Source organism: Schistocerca nitens, chromosome 9 (genome assembly GCF_023898315.1).
Source record: "Schistocerca nitens isolate TAMUIC-IGC-003100 chromosome 9, iqSchNite1.1, whole genome shotgun sequence".
Taxonomy (NCBI): domain Eukaryota; kingdom Metazoa; phylum Arthropoda; class Insecta; order Orthoptera; family Acrididae; genus Schistocerca; species Schistocerca nitens.
Window position 1 is genome coordinate 358379146 of NC_064622.1, and position 19321 is coordinate 358398466.

The window sequence follows — 19321 nt, forward strand, 5'->3', positions numbered from 1 at the left end:
CTGTCAGAACATCAATTTAGTACTGCTGCAAGACCATCATCAATGACTGTTGCTTCAGACATTGTTAAAAAAATAATTATGTAGCTTTAATTTTTTATTTGATAATTAAAAAAATGTATGACTATGCTCTCATACAGGTTTTGCAGCCACATAGTTGTTGCAGTTTCACTAATTCGGGCGTCTGTACCAGTGCGAAAAGAACAAAATAAAAAAGGTCGTCTGGAGGTGAGGATGTCATTCTGACAGTAACGGCTAAATCTACCTAATATGATTGCCTATCTAATGATGTTATTACTGAACATGACACTAATTTGTGTTTGTCATTTGGTTACTTATGATAAATTTTGTGTGCATCTAGCATGAAATGTGGCTATTAGGATTGCTCTACATGTATAAACTCGGAACTCTGCTAACTGTTTCAGTATATCGTCCAGAGTTGTGCTCTAGCTAAGATGCTGGACTTATATTTTGGAGAATAGGCACTAAAGCCCTCTTCTCATCATGATTTACATTTACAGAAGCTTCCTTAACACATTTAATGCTTCATTTCACGCTTCTTTTTAGAACACTAAAAATTTTGTTATTGAAATCGTTCAAGGATGTCAGCTAAAATGTTGAAAAAAAAATACATTCTTAACTTTGAAAGAAATATATATATTTTTTACATTTTACATTTATGCAAACCTCTGTGAAACTTATGCAAAACTGTGTGAAATTTGCAGCATTAATAAACATATGTTAAGTATAAAAACATAGTTTTAAACAATGACTTAATCAAAAGCGGGTGAATGGCATCTGTTTGTAGATGCTATGCAAACCTAGAAATCAGTTTTTGTCTTTATGGAACTTAAGTTTACTTTGCACTTCGCACATATGACAGAGGCACAGTAACATCTTTCCAAACATGGCGAGCAGCGGTAGGAGGAGAGAAAGAGCTAATAATGCATATGCCTATAAATTTGTGAATGTCATGAACATACACTGAAGGGCCGAAGAAACTGGTACACCTGCGTAAAATCGTGTAGGGCCTCCACGAGCACGTAGAAGTGCCGCAACACGACGTGGCGTGGACTCGACTAACTGCTCAAGTAGTGCTGGAGGGAACTGCCACCATGAATCCTGCAGATCTGTCCACAAATCCGTAAGAGTACGAGGGGGCTGGAGATCTCTTCTGAACAGCACGTTGCAAGGCATCCCAGATATGCTCAATAATGCGCATGTCTCGGGAATCTGGTGACCAGTGGACGCGTTTAAACTAAGAAGAGTGTTTCTTGAGCCACTCTGTAGCAATTCTGGACGTGTGGGGTGTCGCATTGACCTGCTGGAATTGTCCAAGTTCTTCGGAATGCATAATGGACATGAATGGATCGATGCTTACGTATATGTCACCTGTCAGAGGCGAATCTAGAAATATCAAGGGGTGTCATATTACTCCAACTACACACGCCCCACACCATTTCAGGCCCTCCACCAGCATGAACAGTCCCCTGCTGCCATACAGGGTCCATGGATTCATTAGGTTGTCTCCATACCTACACAGATCCATCCACTCAATACAATTTGAAACGGTCTCGTCCGACCAGGCAACATGTTTGCAATCATCAACAGTCCAATGTCAGTGTTGACGGACCCAGGCGAGGCGTAAAGCTTTGTGTCGTGCAGTCATCAAGGGTACACGAGTGGGTCTTCGGCTCCGAAAGCCTTATCGATGATTTTTCGTTGAATGGTTCGCACACTGTCACTTATTGATGGCGCAGCATTGAAATCTGCAGCAATTTGCTCTTCTGTCTTCGTTGGCCCCGTTGTTGCAGGATATTTTTCCGGCCGCGGCGATGTTGGAGATTTGATGTTTTACCGGGTTCCTGACATTCACGGTACACTTGTGAAATGGGCGTTTGGGAAAATCCGCACTTCATTGCTACCTCAGAGATGATGTGTCCCGTCGCTCTTGCACCGACTGTAACACCACGTTCAGATTCACTTAACTCTTGATAACTGGCATTGTAGCAGCAGTAGCCGATCTAACAACTGCGCCAGACGCTTATTGTCCAATACAGGTGTCGCCGACCGCAGCGCCGCATTCTGCCTGTTTACATTTTATTTGAATACGCATCCCTGTACCAGTTTCTTTGGCGCGTCAGTGTAGTAAAAAGATGTTTTGTTTTTATTTTTCTGTGTGTTGTAAGGAGAAGTTTCATGTACAATTTTTTCCATCAATTCGTCAGTGAAAAAACATTCAAAAAAGTGGTACAATATAGACAACTCTAACATTGATTGGGACATCGCGATATTTCCTTTCAAACCAAAAAGAGCATTTACAAATCAAGCACTTTGGTTTTCTCCAAATGATAAGATTTTCAGCATCTTAGTGTATTTTTCAGAAGCTTGTATTTGCGGTACATCAGCAACAACTTGATTATTATCGCCCTCCAAAAAATTATTTGAACTCTTGCGAGTAGTTCCTCTAGTAGTCTCAGGCTCGCTATCACTATCTACAGATTCCAGATCATTTACAATTACAGTAAGATCTCCATCCGAATCGTCAAAATCTAAGGTATCTTCACTGTCAGACGGACATTCTAGGGCCATGTATTCTTGATAAGTAACCACTTTCGTCGTTTATTTTTAAAATACCAGAATGACTCCATTATAACACTCAAACTAGCAATGGAATCTAGACGAATAAAATGGTTCAAATGGCTCTGAGCACTATGGGACTCAACAGCTGAGGTCATTAGTCCCCTAGAACTTAGAACTAGTTAAACCTAACTAACCTAAGGACAGCACAAACATCCATGCCCGAGGCAGGATTCGAACCTGCGACCGTAGCGGTCTTGCGGTTCCAGACTGCAGCGCCTTTAACCGCACGGCCACTTCGGCCGGCTCTAGACGAATAAAGTAAACACTAATTTGTTATCGTTCGAGTGTACTGTACATATGCAAACAATATTGATTCCTGTAGTACTCACATACTTATGAGCAGAAGTAGAAGATGAACTGAACAGTATACTCTCCAAAGGTTAAAGAAGCACTATACATTTTTTTCATTCACATGTTCTTGTGTGTAACTACTAACAGTCACCATAAGAGAGCAATATGTGCCACACTGACATTGCTGTACAGACCAACACGCCGGCCGTTGTGGCCGAGCGGTTCTAGGCGCTTCAGTCCGGAACAGCGGTGCTGCTACGGTCGCAGGTTCGAATCCTGCCTCGGGCATGGATGTGTGTGATGTCCTTAGGCTTAAGTAGTTCAAAGTCTAGGGGACTGATGACCTCAGATGTTAAGTCCCTTAGTGTTTATAGCCATAGACCAACAGACACTGTCGCGTCATGAGCTCACTCTCAATAGCGCATTCTAGTGGCAGATTCTTTTCTGTTACCCCCAAAAAGCAACATTTCCCGTAAGCAAGGCAGTTTGCAGTGTTAAATGTCAAGGACATCGATGAAAAGAGAGTTGAACCTAGGCTCTGCACATCTGCAAAGCAGCGCAGTGAAGCGTTGAAAAGAACTTCGGCCCGGTCCGTCAGAAAAAGAGGCTAGAAAGCCAAGATCTCAACTGGAAACTGGTTGAGATTGACTTACGATCACATACATGCGGAATGCCTGATGGGTTTGAATTAGAATATCATTGATACGTGAGTGTAGTCTCTTTTTCCTGTCGGTTAGATTCTTTTTACTACCACTGTTCAAAGGCTACCGTCAAACGAGGCCTCTTTTTTGCTCCCCATACTTTTGACTGGTGGTCACATTACTGTGACACGACAGTGTACCGGGTGATCAAAAATTCAGTATAAATTTGAAAACTGGATAAATCACGGAATAATGTAGATAGAGAGGTACAAATTGACACACATGCTTGGAATGACATGGGGCTTTATTAGAACCAAAAAATACAAACGTTCAAAAAATGTCCGACGGATGGCGCTTCATCTGATCAGAATAGCAATAATTAGCGTAACAAAGTAAGACAAAGCAAAGATGATGTTCTTTACAAGAGATGCTCAATATGTCCACCATCATTCCTCAACAATCGCTGTAGTCGAGAAATAATGTTGTGAACAGCACTGTAAAGCATGTCCGGAGTTATGGTGAGGCATTGGCGTCGGATGTTGTCATTCAGCATCCCTGGAGATGTCGGTCGATCACGATACACTTGCCACTTCAGGTAACCCCAAAGTCAATAATCGCACGGACTGAGGTCTGGGGACCTGGGAGGCCAAGCATGACGAAAGTGGCGGCTGAGCACACGATCATCACCAAACAACGCGCGCAAGAGATCTTTCACTCGTCTAGCAATATGGGGTGGAGCGCCATCCTGCATAAACATCGTACATTCCACCAAGTGTTTATCAGCCAGGCTGGGGATGATGCGATTCTGTAATATATCGGTGTACTCTCACCCGTCACGGTAGCGGTTTTGCTGTCCAGCGCCATCTGTCGGACATTTTGTGAACTTTGTTGTTTTTTTTTTTTTTGTTCTAATAAAACCCCATTTCATTCCAAGCATGTGTGTCAATTTTTACCGCTCCATCAACATTATTCCGTTGTTTATTAAGTTTTCAAATTTATACTGACTTTTTGATCACCCTGTATAACCCGTTGTCAAAATGGCCTTTTTTGCTGCGTTTGGTGATTTGTACGTTTTTGTGAGCTGATGCAACATTCTAGAAACTTCACTGTAACGCAGACACAGGAAAATTTGTCTTCACTATCATTTCTGATACTATACTGTGAGATATTTTTCTTAGTTGCTCGTGAGTCTTCCAAGTGGTATGGTATGGTCCTCGTCCACGAAACTTTTCTTCCAGAATTGGATAAACGTTAGAAACGCACAGGTTTCATGATTCACTACTATACAGCGCGAACGCGTTGTGTTGCATTCGTTCTGCAAGCCTTTTTTTTTCTTCTTTTTCTTTTTCTACTCTGCAGTCCAGTTGGCACTGGCCACACTTGCGGGAAACGCGCTGCGTTTTTATGATCTCTCTGTAAACTGAGGAGCGAGCAGCTTTGCAGTAAGCGGTCTTCCAGGAAGAACGGCACTGCAGCCTGAATAAGAATCTGTTGCGTGTCTATCACCGCAGTGCAGCAACCTATGATTTAAGTAAATTCTGCTCATGTCTCACGTACATTTAAGACTATCGACAAAACATTTATCACCAGAAGACCGATGACAAAGGAGTACCCCGTGTAGTGATACCATGTGAATAGCTTTGTAGATTTTATTCACGGTACAAAGACATCAAAGACATGAAATGGATTTGTTGAAGAACACGAAATACACTGGCATTAAAAAGAGATGAAGACAACGTACTAGATGAAAAACTTAACGACTTAGTGAAGGTCTCGAACTGTTAAAGTAAAGCAAAAGTTTTACAATAGTTTCTTTAAATAAATTACCGTATAATTATACTGAAGAGCCAAAGCAACTGGTACACCTGCCTTATATCGTTTAGCCGCGCTGGGTAGCCGTGCGGTCTATGGCGTCTCCTCACGGTTCGCGCGGCTCCCCCCGTCGGAGGTTCCAGTCCTCCCTCGGGCATTGGTGTGTGTGTGTTTTCCTTAGCGTAAGTTACTTTAAGTAAGATTAAGTACTGCGTAAGACTAGGGACCGACGGCCTCAGCACTTTGGTCCCATAGGCCTTACCAAAAATTTCCAATTTAATATCGTGTGGGACCCCCGCGAGCACTCTGCAGGGTCGCAACGCGACTTCGTATCGACTCGACTAATGTCTCAAGTAGTTCTGGAGGGAAATGACACCATGAATCCAGCAGGGCTGTCCATAAATCCGTAAGAGTACGAGGGGGTGGATATCTATTCTCAACAGCAGTTGCAAGGCATCCCACATACTCTCAATAATTTTCATATCTGCGGAGTTTGGTGGCCAGCGGAATTGTTTCAACCCATAAAAGTGTTCCTGTAGCAATTCTGGACGTGTTGAGCGTCATGTTGTCCAGCTGGAATTGCCCGAGTCCGTCGGAATAGACAATGGTCAAGAATGGATGCAGGTGATCAGACAGATCAGGGTTCCCATATCACCCCAATTGCACACGCCCCACCCTATTACAGAGCCTCCACCAGCTTGAACAGTCTCCTGCTGAAATGCAGGGTCCATGGATTTACGAGGTTGTCTCCATACCCGTACACGTCCATCCGTTCGATACAATTTGAAACAAGACTCGTCCGACCAAGCAACATGTTTCCAATCACCAACAATCCAACATCGGTTCTGACGGGCCCAGGTGAAGCGTAAAGCTTTGTGTCGTGCAGTCATCAAGGGTACACAAGTGGACCTTCGGCTCCGAAAGTCCATATCGATGATGTTTCGTTAAATGGTTCGCACGCTTACACTTGTTGATGGCCCAGCATTGAAATCTGCAGCAATTTGCGGAAGGGTTGCACTTCTGTTACGTTGAACGACTGTTCAGTCGTCGTTGGTCCAGTTCTTGCGGGATCTCTTTCCGGCCGCAGCGACGTCGGAGAATTGATGTTTTACCAAATTCCTGATAGTCACGGTACACTCGTCAAAAGATCGTACGGAAAAAAACCCACTTCATCACTACCTCGGAGATGCTGTGTCCCATGGCTCGTGCGCCGACTATAACACTACGTTCAATCTCACTTAAATCTGGATGACGTGCCATTGTAGCAGCAGTAACCGGTCTAACAACTGCGCCAGACACTTGTGGTCTTATATAGGCGTTGCCGACCGCAGGGCCGTATTCTGCCTGCTTACATATCTCTGTTTTTGAATACGCATTTCTATACCAGTTTCTTTGGCGCTTCACTGTATTATACGAGCCATTAATCTTACGTATACTGTTAAAATTTTACCTCTTCTGAGAGTGCAATATCTTGGTCCTGTTGACAGCCTATGTGTCTGGAACATTAATGTTTTCGATGGGTATAATACATATCTGCGTCTGGTTTAAGTATGTTTCTCTTTCTGATATATTCAAGTCCGTATGTTTCTACTTATGACGGGCACAAAGGAACAGAATAGGTGGTGATTAGCATGGGCGACCTGGCACACAACAGCACACAAATTTCCAAAAGAAAAATGTCTTTCAATGGAAATTCCGTGTGGCTAGGGCCTCCCGTCGGGTAGACCGCTCGCCCGGTGCAAGTCTTTCGAGTTCACGCCACGGCGGCGACTTGCGTCTCGATGGGGATGGTTCAAATGGCTCTGAGCAGTATGGGACATAACATCTGAGGTCATCAGTCCCCTAGAACTTAGAACTACTTAAACCTAACTAACCTAAGGACATCACAGACATCCATGCTCGAGGCGGGATTCGAACCTGCGACTGTAGCGGTCGCGCGATTCCAGACTGAAGCGCCTAGAACCGCTCAGCCACTGCGGCCGGCCGATGGGGATGAAATGATGATGATAAGGACAACACAACACCCAGTCCCTGAGCGGAGAAAATCTCCAAACCAGCCGGGAATCGAACCCGGGCCGTTAGGTATGACATTCCGTCGCGCTGACCACTCAGCTACCACTGGCGGACATGTCTTTCAATGGAGGTTTTCATGAGCTGGTGAGTGTTCCGGGTCATATATACTCGTGATTCTAACGTTTTGTCCAATTCTGGAACGGAAAGGCTTTATGGACGAGGACGAGGACGAGGACCGTACCACCTGGAAGACCCACGAGCATCTACAAAAAATATCTCACAGAATCTAAAGGATCAGAAATGATAGTGAAGACAAATTTTCGCGTGTATACATTACAGTGAAGTTTCTAGAATGTTGCATCAGCTCACAAAGACGTACAAATCACCAAATGCAGTAAAAATGTCGCTTTTGGCAACGGGAAATACACTGTCCAGTCACAGTAATGTGACCAGCAGTCAAAAGCACAAGTAATCAATTTTTCCAGCACGGACTGCTCCCAGACGTATACTGCTGCCACCTATCGGAACTTCACAGGTGGTAATGTGGAGCCCTGCCGACTCCAGTGCCATTGTCAACCACGCTAGATTTTTCGCTTGAGGATCCATGGCGCAAACATCTGATCGAGGTGTTCCCACAAATTCTCGACTGCGTTTAAATCCAGGGAGTGTGATGGTTGGGTATGTTTGTAAACTCATCCTGGTTCTCTTCAAAACATGATACTGCATGCCATATGACACGTTGCATTGTCCTGCTTGTAGAAGCCATCGTACCAAGCAAAAACAAACTGCATGTAGGGATGGACACGAACACCAAGGATAAATGCATACTGCGCCTTCCACAATTAAGAGGTCACTCAGGGAACGCCACGAAAACATTCCCCAGACCATAACGCTTCCTCCTCTGGGCTGGACATTTCACGACACACACGCCAACGGCCAACTGTCCAATGGAGCATGAAACGTGAGTCATCTGAAAAGGCCACCTGGCGAGACCCATTGGACGTCCAGTTGCGGTATTGGCGTCGAAATTCCAGCCTTCGTAATGTGTGAACAGCAGTCACCATTGGTGCGTGATTTAGGCGCCTACGGTGGAGGCCCATACGCAGCAAAGTTTCTGAACGGTCGTTGAGGAGACACTGTTGGTAGCCTTCTGGGTCATTGGGGCGGTCAACTGCTCAACTGTTGCATGTCTATTCACCTGTACACGTCTCTATAGATGTTGTCCAACCCGCCATCTATGGATCATGGATACCACAGTTGATATGCCACTGGTTTTCGATAGCACCATTTTGCCATGCATGGAATTCTTTAAACATGGCGGCACACTGACAATTTACAAACTTAGTCGTTTCGGAAATGCTTCCACCTTTGGCCTGAAATCCAATGATTGGACGTCAGTTAAACAGCTCCATTTCTGCAAACCCTCTTTCAGCATAAATTCCGTTCAGTACCAAGGCCTCATGCCACCTTACTGTCTGAGCCTGTATGCCCACGTAGTACCACTCTACTAATCGATATTAGAGTCAGCATCATGCTGCATGAATGACCTCCCCATCATCCACGTACTGCTTCCGGCGAAGTGCAGCCTTCATTGGGCCAAACAGATGCAATTCAGAAGGTACGAGATCCGGGCTGTAGGGTGCATAGGGCAGAATAGTCCAATGAAGTTTGGTGGATGAGTGTGTCAGCACTATCAACGTCCGCCACCAGTAGTAGAGTGGTCAGCGTGACAGTATGTTAATCCTAAGGGCCCGGTTTCGATTGTCGGCTGGGTCGGAGATTTTCTCCGCTCAGGGACTCGGTGTTGTGTTGTCCTAATCATGATCATTTCATCCCCATCGACGCCCAAGTCGCCGAAGTGGCGTCAGATCGAAAGACTTGCACCCGGCAAACGGTTTACCCACGGGAGGCCCTAGCCACATGACATTTTTAGCAGTAACAACATAGACGTCCAGGTGAGAAGCGAGTTGTTTGATTTCGATACATCTATCATCTCGAATGAGTGTCTGTACGCTCCAACTATGCAGGAGTTGCAGGTCTGTGCGGCCAGCCGGCACGTGGAAGATCGAACAGAGTTGCTGGACCTTGTTGCGACGATGACACAGACGCATCGCCCAGCGACGCACCGTGCTTTTGTTCATTGCCAGGTTTCCGTAGACATTTACAAACGACTATCAATATGTCCAATGTTCTGGTTTTTCGCCAAAAGGAACTCAGTGAGAGCTCTGTGCATGGAACGCACCTCCATTACAGACGTTACTTTGAAGGCTACGTATAGTGCTGCCACCTATCGAAACTTCATGAAACTGCAGGTGGTGAAGAGAATATTCCGCTATATCCCACAATAAAGTCTGCATTTTTTCAATCGAAACTGGCCGAGAAAAAAAAGTGTTGTACTACTGTTCATCGTATATCAGGGCGGCAGTACCATGGCACGGACTCTGACAGACCAGAGGCTCCAGCGTCTCAAACCGGGGAGACACAGGGCGGCCTCAGCAGCCGAGTCAGCATGCCGAGACTTGCGCAGAGCTATGATCAATGCGCGCAGATCAAACTGCTTCCCACTACTGCGGAAATCGAACATATGGTATGTCACCAAGAGGTGATTATCTTGGCTCGCGCTCTGACTCCAAAAGTCAGTTCCAACACAGCAAGCAGCCCCAGAAATATTTCCCTAGGACATCACTCACTACAACGCGGACACCTCTCCACTACGCATGTCGGTGACGGAGCGGACTTGGCCACTGTACAGAGCCGTCCTGGGAGGCCTTGCGTCGAAAGCGTCAGACTTGTATGGCTAGTTGAATTGAGTGCTTGTGCAGTGTCTTATTGTGTTCTACATATACATCTACATCTACATCACTACTCTCTAACTCACACTTAAGTGCCTGGCAGAGGGTAATCTGAACCACCTTCAGCCTGCGGGGGCTATTCGGAAAGTAAGGTCTGATCAGTCGCGAAATGAAAACCACTGATACAAACAAAATTGTTTTATTTTCAACAGCTACATGCGCCTTCTGACTTAGGCACTGGTCATAGCACTGTACCAACTTTCCAACACCCTCGCCATCGGATGTGCATAGACACAGAGCGGGCTACATGCGCAGGGGACACCAGCCTGAAGCGACGTGGCCCAGCGTGGAAAACATTCCCTTGTTATCTAATGAGGCGGGACACAATGACTGCCAGCTGGTGGCACCGACTGGTGCGGACTCGCACCTGTCGGCGAGCCCGAGTAGCTGAGACATTCTTTCCGGCTTTCGGCGCGCCGATTCGCGAATTCGCGACGTGCTGCACTCACAGAATCGAGGTGCAAGTTCTGCAATCTTTCTCAAACGATATTCCAGAAACTAGTCGGAAAAAATTTATTTTCGCGTCACTTATAGCTTTAAATTTCAACTTCATGGTGGTCCTTAGTGGAAAATAACCGAAGGGCCTATTACTCAGACAAAGCTTCCCGCTAGGAATTAGAGGAATTTCGTTCCCAGGTCATAGCATAAATCACTTTGATCACTGTTTACGATTTATATCCACCGATTCCCAGGAGAATTCGAGACTGTTTTCCATTGCACTCAACATATTGTACATTTTGTTGTCGTCTTCAGTCGGAAAACTGGTTTGACGCAGCTCTCCGCTCTCGTTTGCCTTGTGCAAGCTTCATATCAGCTTGTCTACAGTGAAAAACATTCACTCGAACCTGCTTACTCTATTCGAGTCTTGGTCTCCCCTCTGCACTTTTTACGCCGAACATCTCCCTCCATTACCAAATGAACTAGTCTTTGATGCCTCATATTGTGTCCTATCAACTGATCCCCTGTTTTAGTCAAGTTGTGTCACCATATCTTTTTTCCCCACTTCAGTACCGCGGGATTGGTTATTCGTGCTACCCACTTAATCTTCTCCATTTTTCTGTAGCGCCACATGCCAATAGCTTCTGATATCTTCTTCTTTGTGCTGTTTAGCATTCAAGTTTCACTTATGTGCTAGGCTTTATTACAGAGACATACCTTCAAAGACGAGCTTCTAATACTTAAATTTATGTTCCATTTTAATAAATTTCTCTTTTTCAGAATTTGTTATAGTCAGGTTAATTTTATATCCTCTCTATTTCGGCCATCGTCACCTATTTTACTCCCAAAATGGTGAAACTCATCTAATATGCTACTTTTTGTGGTGTATTTCCTAATCTAATTCCCTTGGCAGCATCTGTTTTAATTCGACTACATTCCATTACCATTGTTTTCGTTATGTTGCCTAAATAAGCTTGGAGTCCAACAGAACTGGCAGCACGAGGGACAGTGCATCCCGGTAGGTCAACAGCGCATGATGATCAACCATCCAAGTGTGAACCAGGCCCAACAGTGCTTAAATTCGGTGTTCTGATGGGAACAGGTATCTCCACCGTGCCACAGCTGTTGAAAGTTTATTAATAAAAATATTCGTAATACTTAACTAAAGTCTGAAGATGAGCCGAGGAAATATTATTAATAGTATCCTATGAACGTTGGCCTATTCCTGAATCCATTGAACAATGACTAACTAAACTGGTAGTATGACCAGTCTGGCTCTGAAGGCGGTGACAGTGGATACTTCCTGGCGCCGTATGTTGATACACGCACTGTGCAACACTCGGCGGATGCTAACACACTGTGCGGCTCTGGAGGAACGGTTGGTTGGTTGGTTGGTTTGTTAGCTACGGGTTCCATAGATCGTTTGAACGATTCTTTTATCGAATTGACGTGAAACGAGTCAATTTACAGGATATCTATGCAAGATTACTGTTTACATTTTTTTTTACTGTCTACCAGTTTTTAAATAAAAATTCGTAAGTAGAATAAAAGGAGATGTCAAAGAAAAATGATTTTAAGTTAGACTTAAAACTTGCTTTGCTAAATCTCAGACATTCTATGTTATTTCACTAACGGTCAAAATTTTTTGTTGCTGCATACTAAACTCCTTCCCAAGCCACAATAAACTTTAATAACGGGTAATAAAGGTCATTTTTCGCTTTAGTGTTGTAGGTATGGATATCACATTCTTCTCAAATTGTGATGGTTTACCTATGGCGAATTTCATTAGCGTATATACACTGTGTGATCAAAGTATCCGGACACCTGGCTGAAAATGACACTAGTTCGTGGCTCCCTCCATCGGTAATGCTAGAATTCAGTATGGTGCTGGCCCACCCTTAGCCTTGATGACAGCTTCCTCTCTTGCAGGCATACGTTCAATCAGGTGCTGGAAGGTTTCTTGGGGAACGGAAGCCCATTATTCACTGAGTGCTGCATTGAGGAGAGGTATCGATGTCGGTCGGTGAGGTCTGGCACGAAGTCGGCGTTCCAAAACATCCCAAAAGTGTTCTGTAGGATGCAGGTCAGGACTCTGTGCAAGCCTGACCATTACAGGGACGTTATTGTCGTGTAACCACTCTGCCATAGGCCGTGCATTATGATCAGGTGCTAGATCGTGCTGAAAGGTCCCCGAATTACTCTTCAACAGTGGGAAGTTCGAAGGTGCTTAAAACATCAATGTAGTCCTGTGTTGTGATAGTGCCACGCAAAACAACAAGGAGTGCAAGTCCCCTCCATGAAAAACACGACCACACTATAACACCACAGCCGGCCGAAGTGGCCATGCAGTTCTAGTCGCTGCAGTCTGGAACCGCGAGACCGCTACGATCGCAGGTTCGAATCCTGCCTCGGGCATGGATGTGTGTGATGTCCTTAGGTTAGTTAGGTTTAACTAGTTCTAAGTTCTAGGAGGCTAATGACTTCAGACGTTGAGTCCTATAGTGCTCAGAGCCATTTGAACCATAACACCACAGCCTCCGAATTTTACTGTTGTCACTACACACGCTGGCAGATGATATTCACTGGGCATTAGCCATACCCACACCCTGCCGTCGGATCGCCACATTGTGTACTGTGATTCGTCACACCACATAACGTTTTTCCACTTTTCAATCGTCCAATGTTTACGCTTCTTACACCAAGCGAGGCGTCGTTGGCATTTACCGGCGTGATGTGTGGCTTATGAGCAGCCGCTCGACAATGAAATCTAAGTTTTCTCACCTCCCGCCTAACTGTCATAGTACTTGCAGTGGATCCTGATGCAGTTTGGAATTCCTGTGTGATGTTCTGGATAGATGTCTGCCTATTACACATAACGACCCTCTTCAATTGTTGGCTGTCTCTGTCAGTCAACAGACGAGGTCGTCCTGTACGCTTTTGTGCTGTACGTGTCCCTTCACGTTTCAACTTCAATATCACATCGGAAACAATGGATCTAGGGATGTTTAGGAATGTGGAAATCTCGCACACAGACGTATGACACAAGTGACACCCAATCACCTGACCACATTCGAAGTCTGTGAGTTGTGTGGAGCGCCCCATTCTGCTCTCTCACGATGTCTAATGACTACTGAGGTCGGTGATATGGAGTATCTGGCAGTAGGTGGCAGCACAATGCACCTAATATGAAAAACGTACGGTTTTGGGGTGTCAGGATATAGTGTATGTGCATACCTTCGGCGCACTTAATATGCCTACTCCTTGAAAAGATACCCAGACAATGTCTATGGTTGAACACCACGCTTTATTCTTACTGCTCACTTTTCTGCAATCAATACTTTCTTCCTGAATAATGAGGTACCATAACAAAGTTATTGAATAATACATTATTGAGTGGAAATATGCAAAAAGCATGAGGAGGTTGATTCATTTGTTTCTAAGATTAGAAGTTAAATGCATAGCAAAAGAAGCTGAATTTAATTGTTTGAGAAGCTCAGTAAATACTCTTCTTCCATTTTAAGCTTTCATCAATATGTACACACAAAAACGTGGAGCGCCACTGCAGTTGTAACCTTGGAGTCTTACCACGGCCTTGTTTTCACAGGCAGCAGCAAGAGCAAGACGGAGACGCGCAGCCGCAGCTTGACCTCGCAGCGCACCACCTCCTTCAAGCTGACGGAGCAGCAGATCCTGCAGCTGACTCAGCAGGCCTTGCCTCAGCAACTGGACGCTCAGCAGCCGCCAGAACGGCAGCCACAGCAGGCCAACGGCCACGCCACCAGCCCCCCACACACCACTCCAATTTGAGGCTACACCACCTCAGATGGACATTCTGTGCGCTTCACAGCTGCTCACCTCCATGCTGGTGCTTATGATGCCTGCCGGGCCGAATGATCAGGTGTATCCCTGCATCAAAACTTCAGTACCAGCGAACAACAGCTGCATCTTGCAGCTGCCTTTGTGCCACTATCTCTGATGGGCATCCTCCCAGTCACTCGCATGTCTGCCATTGCGGCCTAGGTTCATGCTGGAGCCGACACTGCCCACCAGGCTGCAGAAACCAATCAGACGCCATTCCATATTACCACTGGCGACGTTGACGAAGCAACATCAGCGTGAAGAGAAGCTGACACACGTGTGTTCCTCACTAACTGTGATGACCACATGGCAACAACACTGAAGACCGTGCAGCTCAGTATTCTTGCGTGTGTAGCATTTCTGTCCAGATTGGATTTGTGGTGTTGATAAAATTCTGTCTGTTTCGTTGACTTTTTCAGAGTGACGAGACGGCAACTTCTTTTATAAAACCAGCTCCATGATAACCTTGACTAGCGCGTCCTTGTCCTAACACCTTCTGACGGACAACTGACTTTATTTGTGCTCAGTGTTGTAGTTAAATACCAATTATATTCTGTGAACGGCAGGCTTTTAACCACGCCTGTCAGTGATTTTGTCCCTCATACATTCTAACGGGAAAGACTAAATCAAGCGGTATGGGAGATTAGCTGTCGCTGTATGACCTCTGGGAACATTTTTAGAAGTGCAGCTGGATGTGGAAAGTGTTTTCTGACATTAATAAGGAAATGACAACATATTAACTCCTTCTAAAACTGTTGATTGTTCTCAGGTGTGAGACGCTGTTTTAAAAGGTAGGGAGAGTATGTTCTGAGGTTTTGATATGTAACTGCCAACATGGAGCAAGCAGCTAGTCATCTTTCTTATTAAATACATACGTTGTAACGACAGAGTAATCTTTTGGCACGAGCCAGTGGAGTACACTTCCATATCTCGTAGGACAATTTCGAATACGTGACCGTTTCTGAATCTGTAACTACCGACGAAGTTACCACGAAAACAATGAAGAACAATGAAAACTTCAAAATAAGTGATGTAACTAGTGGAAAGTGACGATTATGACATTTCAGTGGTGAACGAAAGTTCAGAATCGACCAGCATGCATTTTGAAAGATTGGGTTTCAGCGTTTCCGCACTGTTGTGAGAAATGTCAATCACACTTCGGGTGTTTCAAAACATAAAGCTTTGAAATTTAAAGCTAAATTTCACGACTGGTGAAAAGCTGTAAGCAACTGGCTACCCAAAAAAGAAAACGTGGAATTTTGACACTGAGGAAATGGATGTTTGTAGACTCCACGCTGATCAGTTTATTTCACGCAGAACATCCTGTTGACACCACACTGTTCAAGGGATTCTTTCGCTGGAAAACTTCCTCGTATACGTAATTGGTCAGACAGGAAGACACACGCAGAATGGTAAGAAGTCATTGTTCCTAGTGTCTTGGTTCCCAGCATCCTTTACACGGAACGTTTCGGAGCAAGAACCTCGAGTGAACCAGTAAGAGGTCCATATCTAAGTGAATTACGTGAACCATGCAAAGTTGGGAATATGGTATTATTCATACGTTGCCTCAACTAAAACATACATGTGTAATGAGATATTGAAGACGTAGCGTATTATTATAAAGGCATCGCTCAATACGTTCCAATAGGTATATGAATTAATTTTTTGCCTTTGGGTATCGCAAATGCCAATTTATTTGATATAAATGACATGATCTGTGCCTGAATGGCATGAGACTCGCCAATTATATTTCGCAGAATGGGACGGAATGTCGTAGGACAATTTTGAATACAAGTCCGTTTGTGAATTTGCAACTATCGGAGAAGTTACCGCGGAAAAAATCCAGAACGATGAAAAATAGAAGTTAAGAGATGAATTTAGTACAAAGTTGAATGTGATGCTCCGGTGGTGAATGAAGGGGAGCATTGAAAGGAGAATCTATGGGGGATAGACTGTTAACGACAGCTAATGCATGTGACAATTTATGTTTCCCGAAGTAGTTTATTGATAGTGAATAAAAGCTTATACACGCAAGTGCACTGCAGTGATCGTACTATCATGTTGAACCCACTACTTGCAAAGGCCAGTTAAAACAATGACACGAGACAGGTGTTCTTAGTGATATCACTTGCATGTTTTTGAGTTATTTTACGTTACGACCATCGAACAATGATACAACTAAGTTACAAATAAATATGGAGAGGTTTTAATCTTCTTAGAAAAACATTTTTGGTAGTGCACATAATATTGGGTTGCTGGGACAACCTTAAAAAACAATTGAGGTAATAATAAATTACGATGGACTTCGTACAGAAGTGATTTTTGCACTCAGCTCTTCGTCTTACACTAGTCATTTGGACAACTGATGTCTAAAAAATAAATGTTTATTTCTCCATTTAAGAACTACACAGTTCTGATAGCTGTTTTTGAAATATTAGAGTCTCTTGAGAATTGTTGTACCTTACTACAATAAAGATATTCAACCTTTGTTGCACATGTTTAATCTTTTTTTATCTATTTTAAGTATTAGAACGCTTCTACTCCCAGCAGCCTCTTACATAAGACAACTACACAAAGCAGTAAAATTCAGCAACACACAACCGCTCTCTGGAAAGAGAATCTGTCAGCGCAGTTCCTTCACTAGTATAAATATAGTAGCGTGACAGCACCTTCAACAGAAAGCAGCAGTGTTTCTAAATAAACGTAGCCTGGTTTCCTTTCGTTGAGATAATTCTCGTCCTGAATGGAAAACTAGAAACTACGCCAGCAGCGACAATGTAGATTCTTGTAGACACTTCTGTAGCGGAGACTTAGTTGAAAGTTGCTTGTTGCTATGTCAGCTTCCATATTCTCTTTGTTCTGCATATTCTGGACCGTAAACATATTTTATACCATATGACCGATTACTAAATTTTTAAAATGTATGGATTAAAAATCCTAGGTCAAGACCGTAAAAATAAATTGATAAGTAGTTTCAGCTCACTCAGAGCCATCTTTTGATCCAAAATATAGAAAATTGCACGTAAGAGATGAACAATAACAAGATCCATTTAATAATTAAGCTTACGTTATTCGTTACATACCGATATAAAATAATTACACTCCTGGAAATTGAAATAAGAACACCGTGAATTCATTGTCCCAGGAAGGGGAAACTTTATTGACACATTCCTGGGGTCAGATACATCACATGATCACACTGACAGAACCACAGGCACATAGACACAGGCAACAGAGCATGCACAATGTCGGCACTAGTACAGTGTATATCCACCTTTCGCAGCAATGCAGGCTGCTATTCTCCCATGGAGACGATCGTAGAGATGCTGGATGTAGTCCTGTGGAACGGCTTGCCATGCCATTTCCACCTGGCGCCTCAGTTGGACCAGCGTTCGTGCTGGACGTGCAGACCGCGTGAGACGACGCTTCATCCAGTCCCAAACATGCTCAATGGGGGACAGATCCGGAGATCTTGCTGGCCAGGGTAGTTGACTTACACCTTCTAGAGCACGTTGGGTGGCACGGGATACATGCGGACGTGCATTGTCCTGTTGGAACAGCAAGTTCCCTTGCCGGTCTAGGAATGGTAGAACGATGGGTTCGATGACGGTTTGGATGTACCGTGCACTATTCAGTGTCCCCTCGACGATCACCAGTGGTGTACGGCCAGTGTAGGAGATCGCTCCCCACACCATGATGCCGGGTGTTGGCCCTGTGTGCCTCGGTCGTATGCAGTCCTGATTGTGGCGCTCACCTGCACGGCGCCAAACACGCATACGACCATCATTGGCACCAAGGCAGAAGCGACTCTCATCGCTGAAGACGACACGTCTCCATTCGTCCCTCCATTCACGCCTGTCGCGACACCACTGGAGGCGGGCTGCACGATGTTGGGGCGTGAGCGGAAGACGGCCTAACGGTGTGCGGGACCGTAGCCCAGCTTCATGGAGACGGTTGCGAATGGTCCTCGCCGATACCCCAGGAGCAACAGTGTCCCTAATTTGCTGGGAAGTGGCGGTGCGGTCCCCTACGGCACTGAGTAGGATCCTACGGTCTTGGCGTGCATCCGTGCGTCGCTGCGGTCCGATCCCAGGTCGACGGGCACGTGCACCTTCCGCCGACCACTGGCGACAACATCGATGTACTGTGGAGACCTCACGCCCCACGTGTTGAGCAATTCGGCGGTACGTCCACCCGGCCTCCCGCATGCCCACTATACGCCCTCGCTCAAAGTCCGTCAACTGCACATACGGTTCACGTCCACGCTGTCGCGGCATGCTACCAGTGTTAAAGACTGCGATGGAGCTCCGTATGCCACGGCAAACTGGCTGACACTGACGGCGGCGGTGCACAAATGCTGCGCAGCTAGTGCCATTCGACGGCCAACACCGCGGGTCCTGGTGTGTCCGCTGTGCCGTGCGTGTGATCATTGCTTGTACAGCCCTCTCGCAGTGTCCGGAGCAAGTATGGTGGGTCTGACACAGCGGTGTCAATGTGTTCTTTTTTCCATTTCCAGGAGTGTATTTTGTTAGTAGGTATCAACTACTGGGCATTAACACATCGTCATAATCTGTTGAGGTGAATCGCTCCTATTAAACTGAAGAATTGTATGGGCATATACGTACTGGAAAATATATTGGATTGTGACAAAAAAAAAGACACACTAAAGCATATTTGGTACATGGCGTAAACTGTTATGCATTGCTCCGTCTGAAGAATATGCTCGTGGAATTCATCATACTCTCGTTTAGTTACGTGTTTCCAGCATTCACCAAT

At 45.0% G+C, this 19321-nt stretch overlaps 1 protein-coding gene across 2 annotated transcripts in view; it reads left to right on the forward strand.

Annotated features, from left to right (window-relative positions):
- LOC126203285 (probable G-protein coupled receptor Mth-like 1) overlaps positions 1–17033 on the forward strand; it is a 361675-nt gene extending 344642 nt beyond the window's left edge. For both annotated transcript variants that reach the window (XM_049937542.1, XM_049937543.1), the window contains exon 10: positions 14292–17033. In XM_049937542.1, the coding sequence (XP_049793499.1) occupies positions 14292–14494 (203 nt within the window). In that variant the 3' untranslated portion in view covers positions 14495–17033. The remainder of the gene's footprint in view (positions 1–14291) is intronic.
- The last annotated feature ends 2288 nt before the right edge of the window (positions 17034–19321 follow it).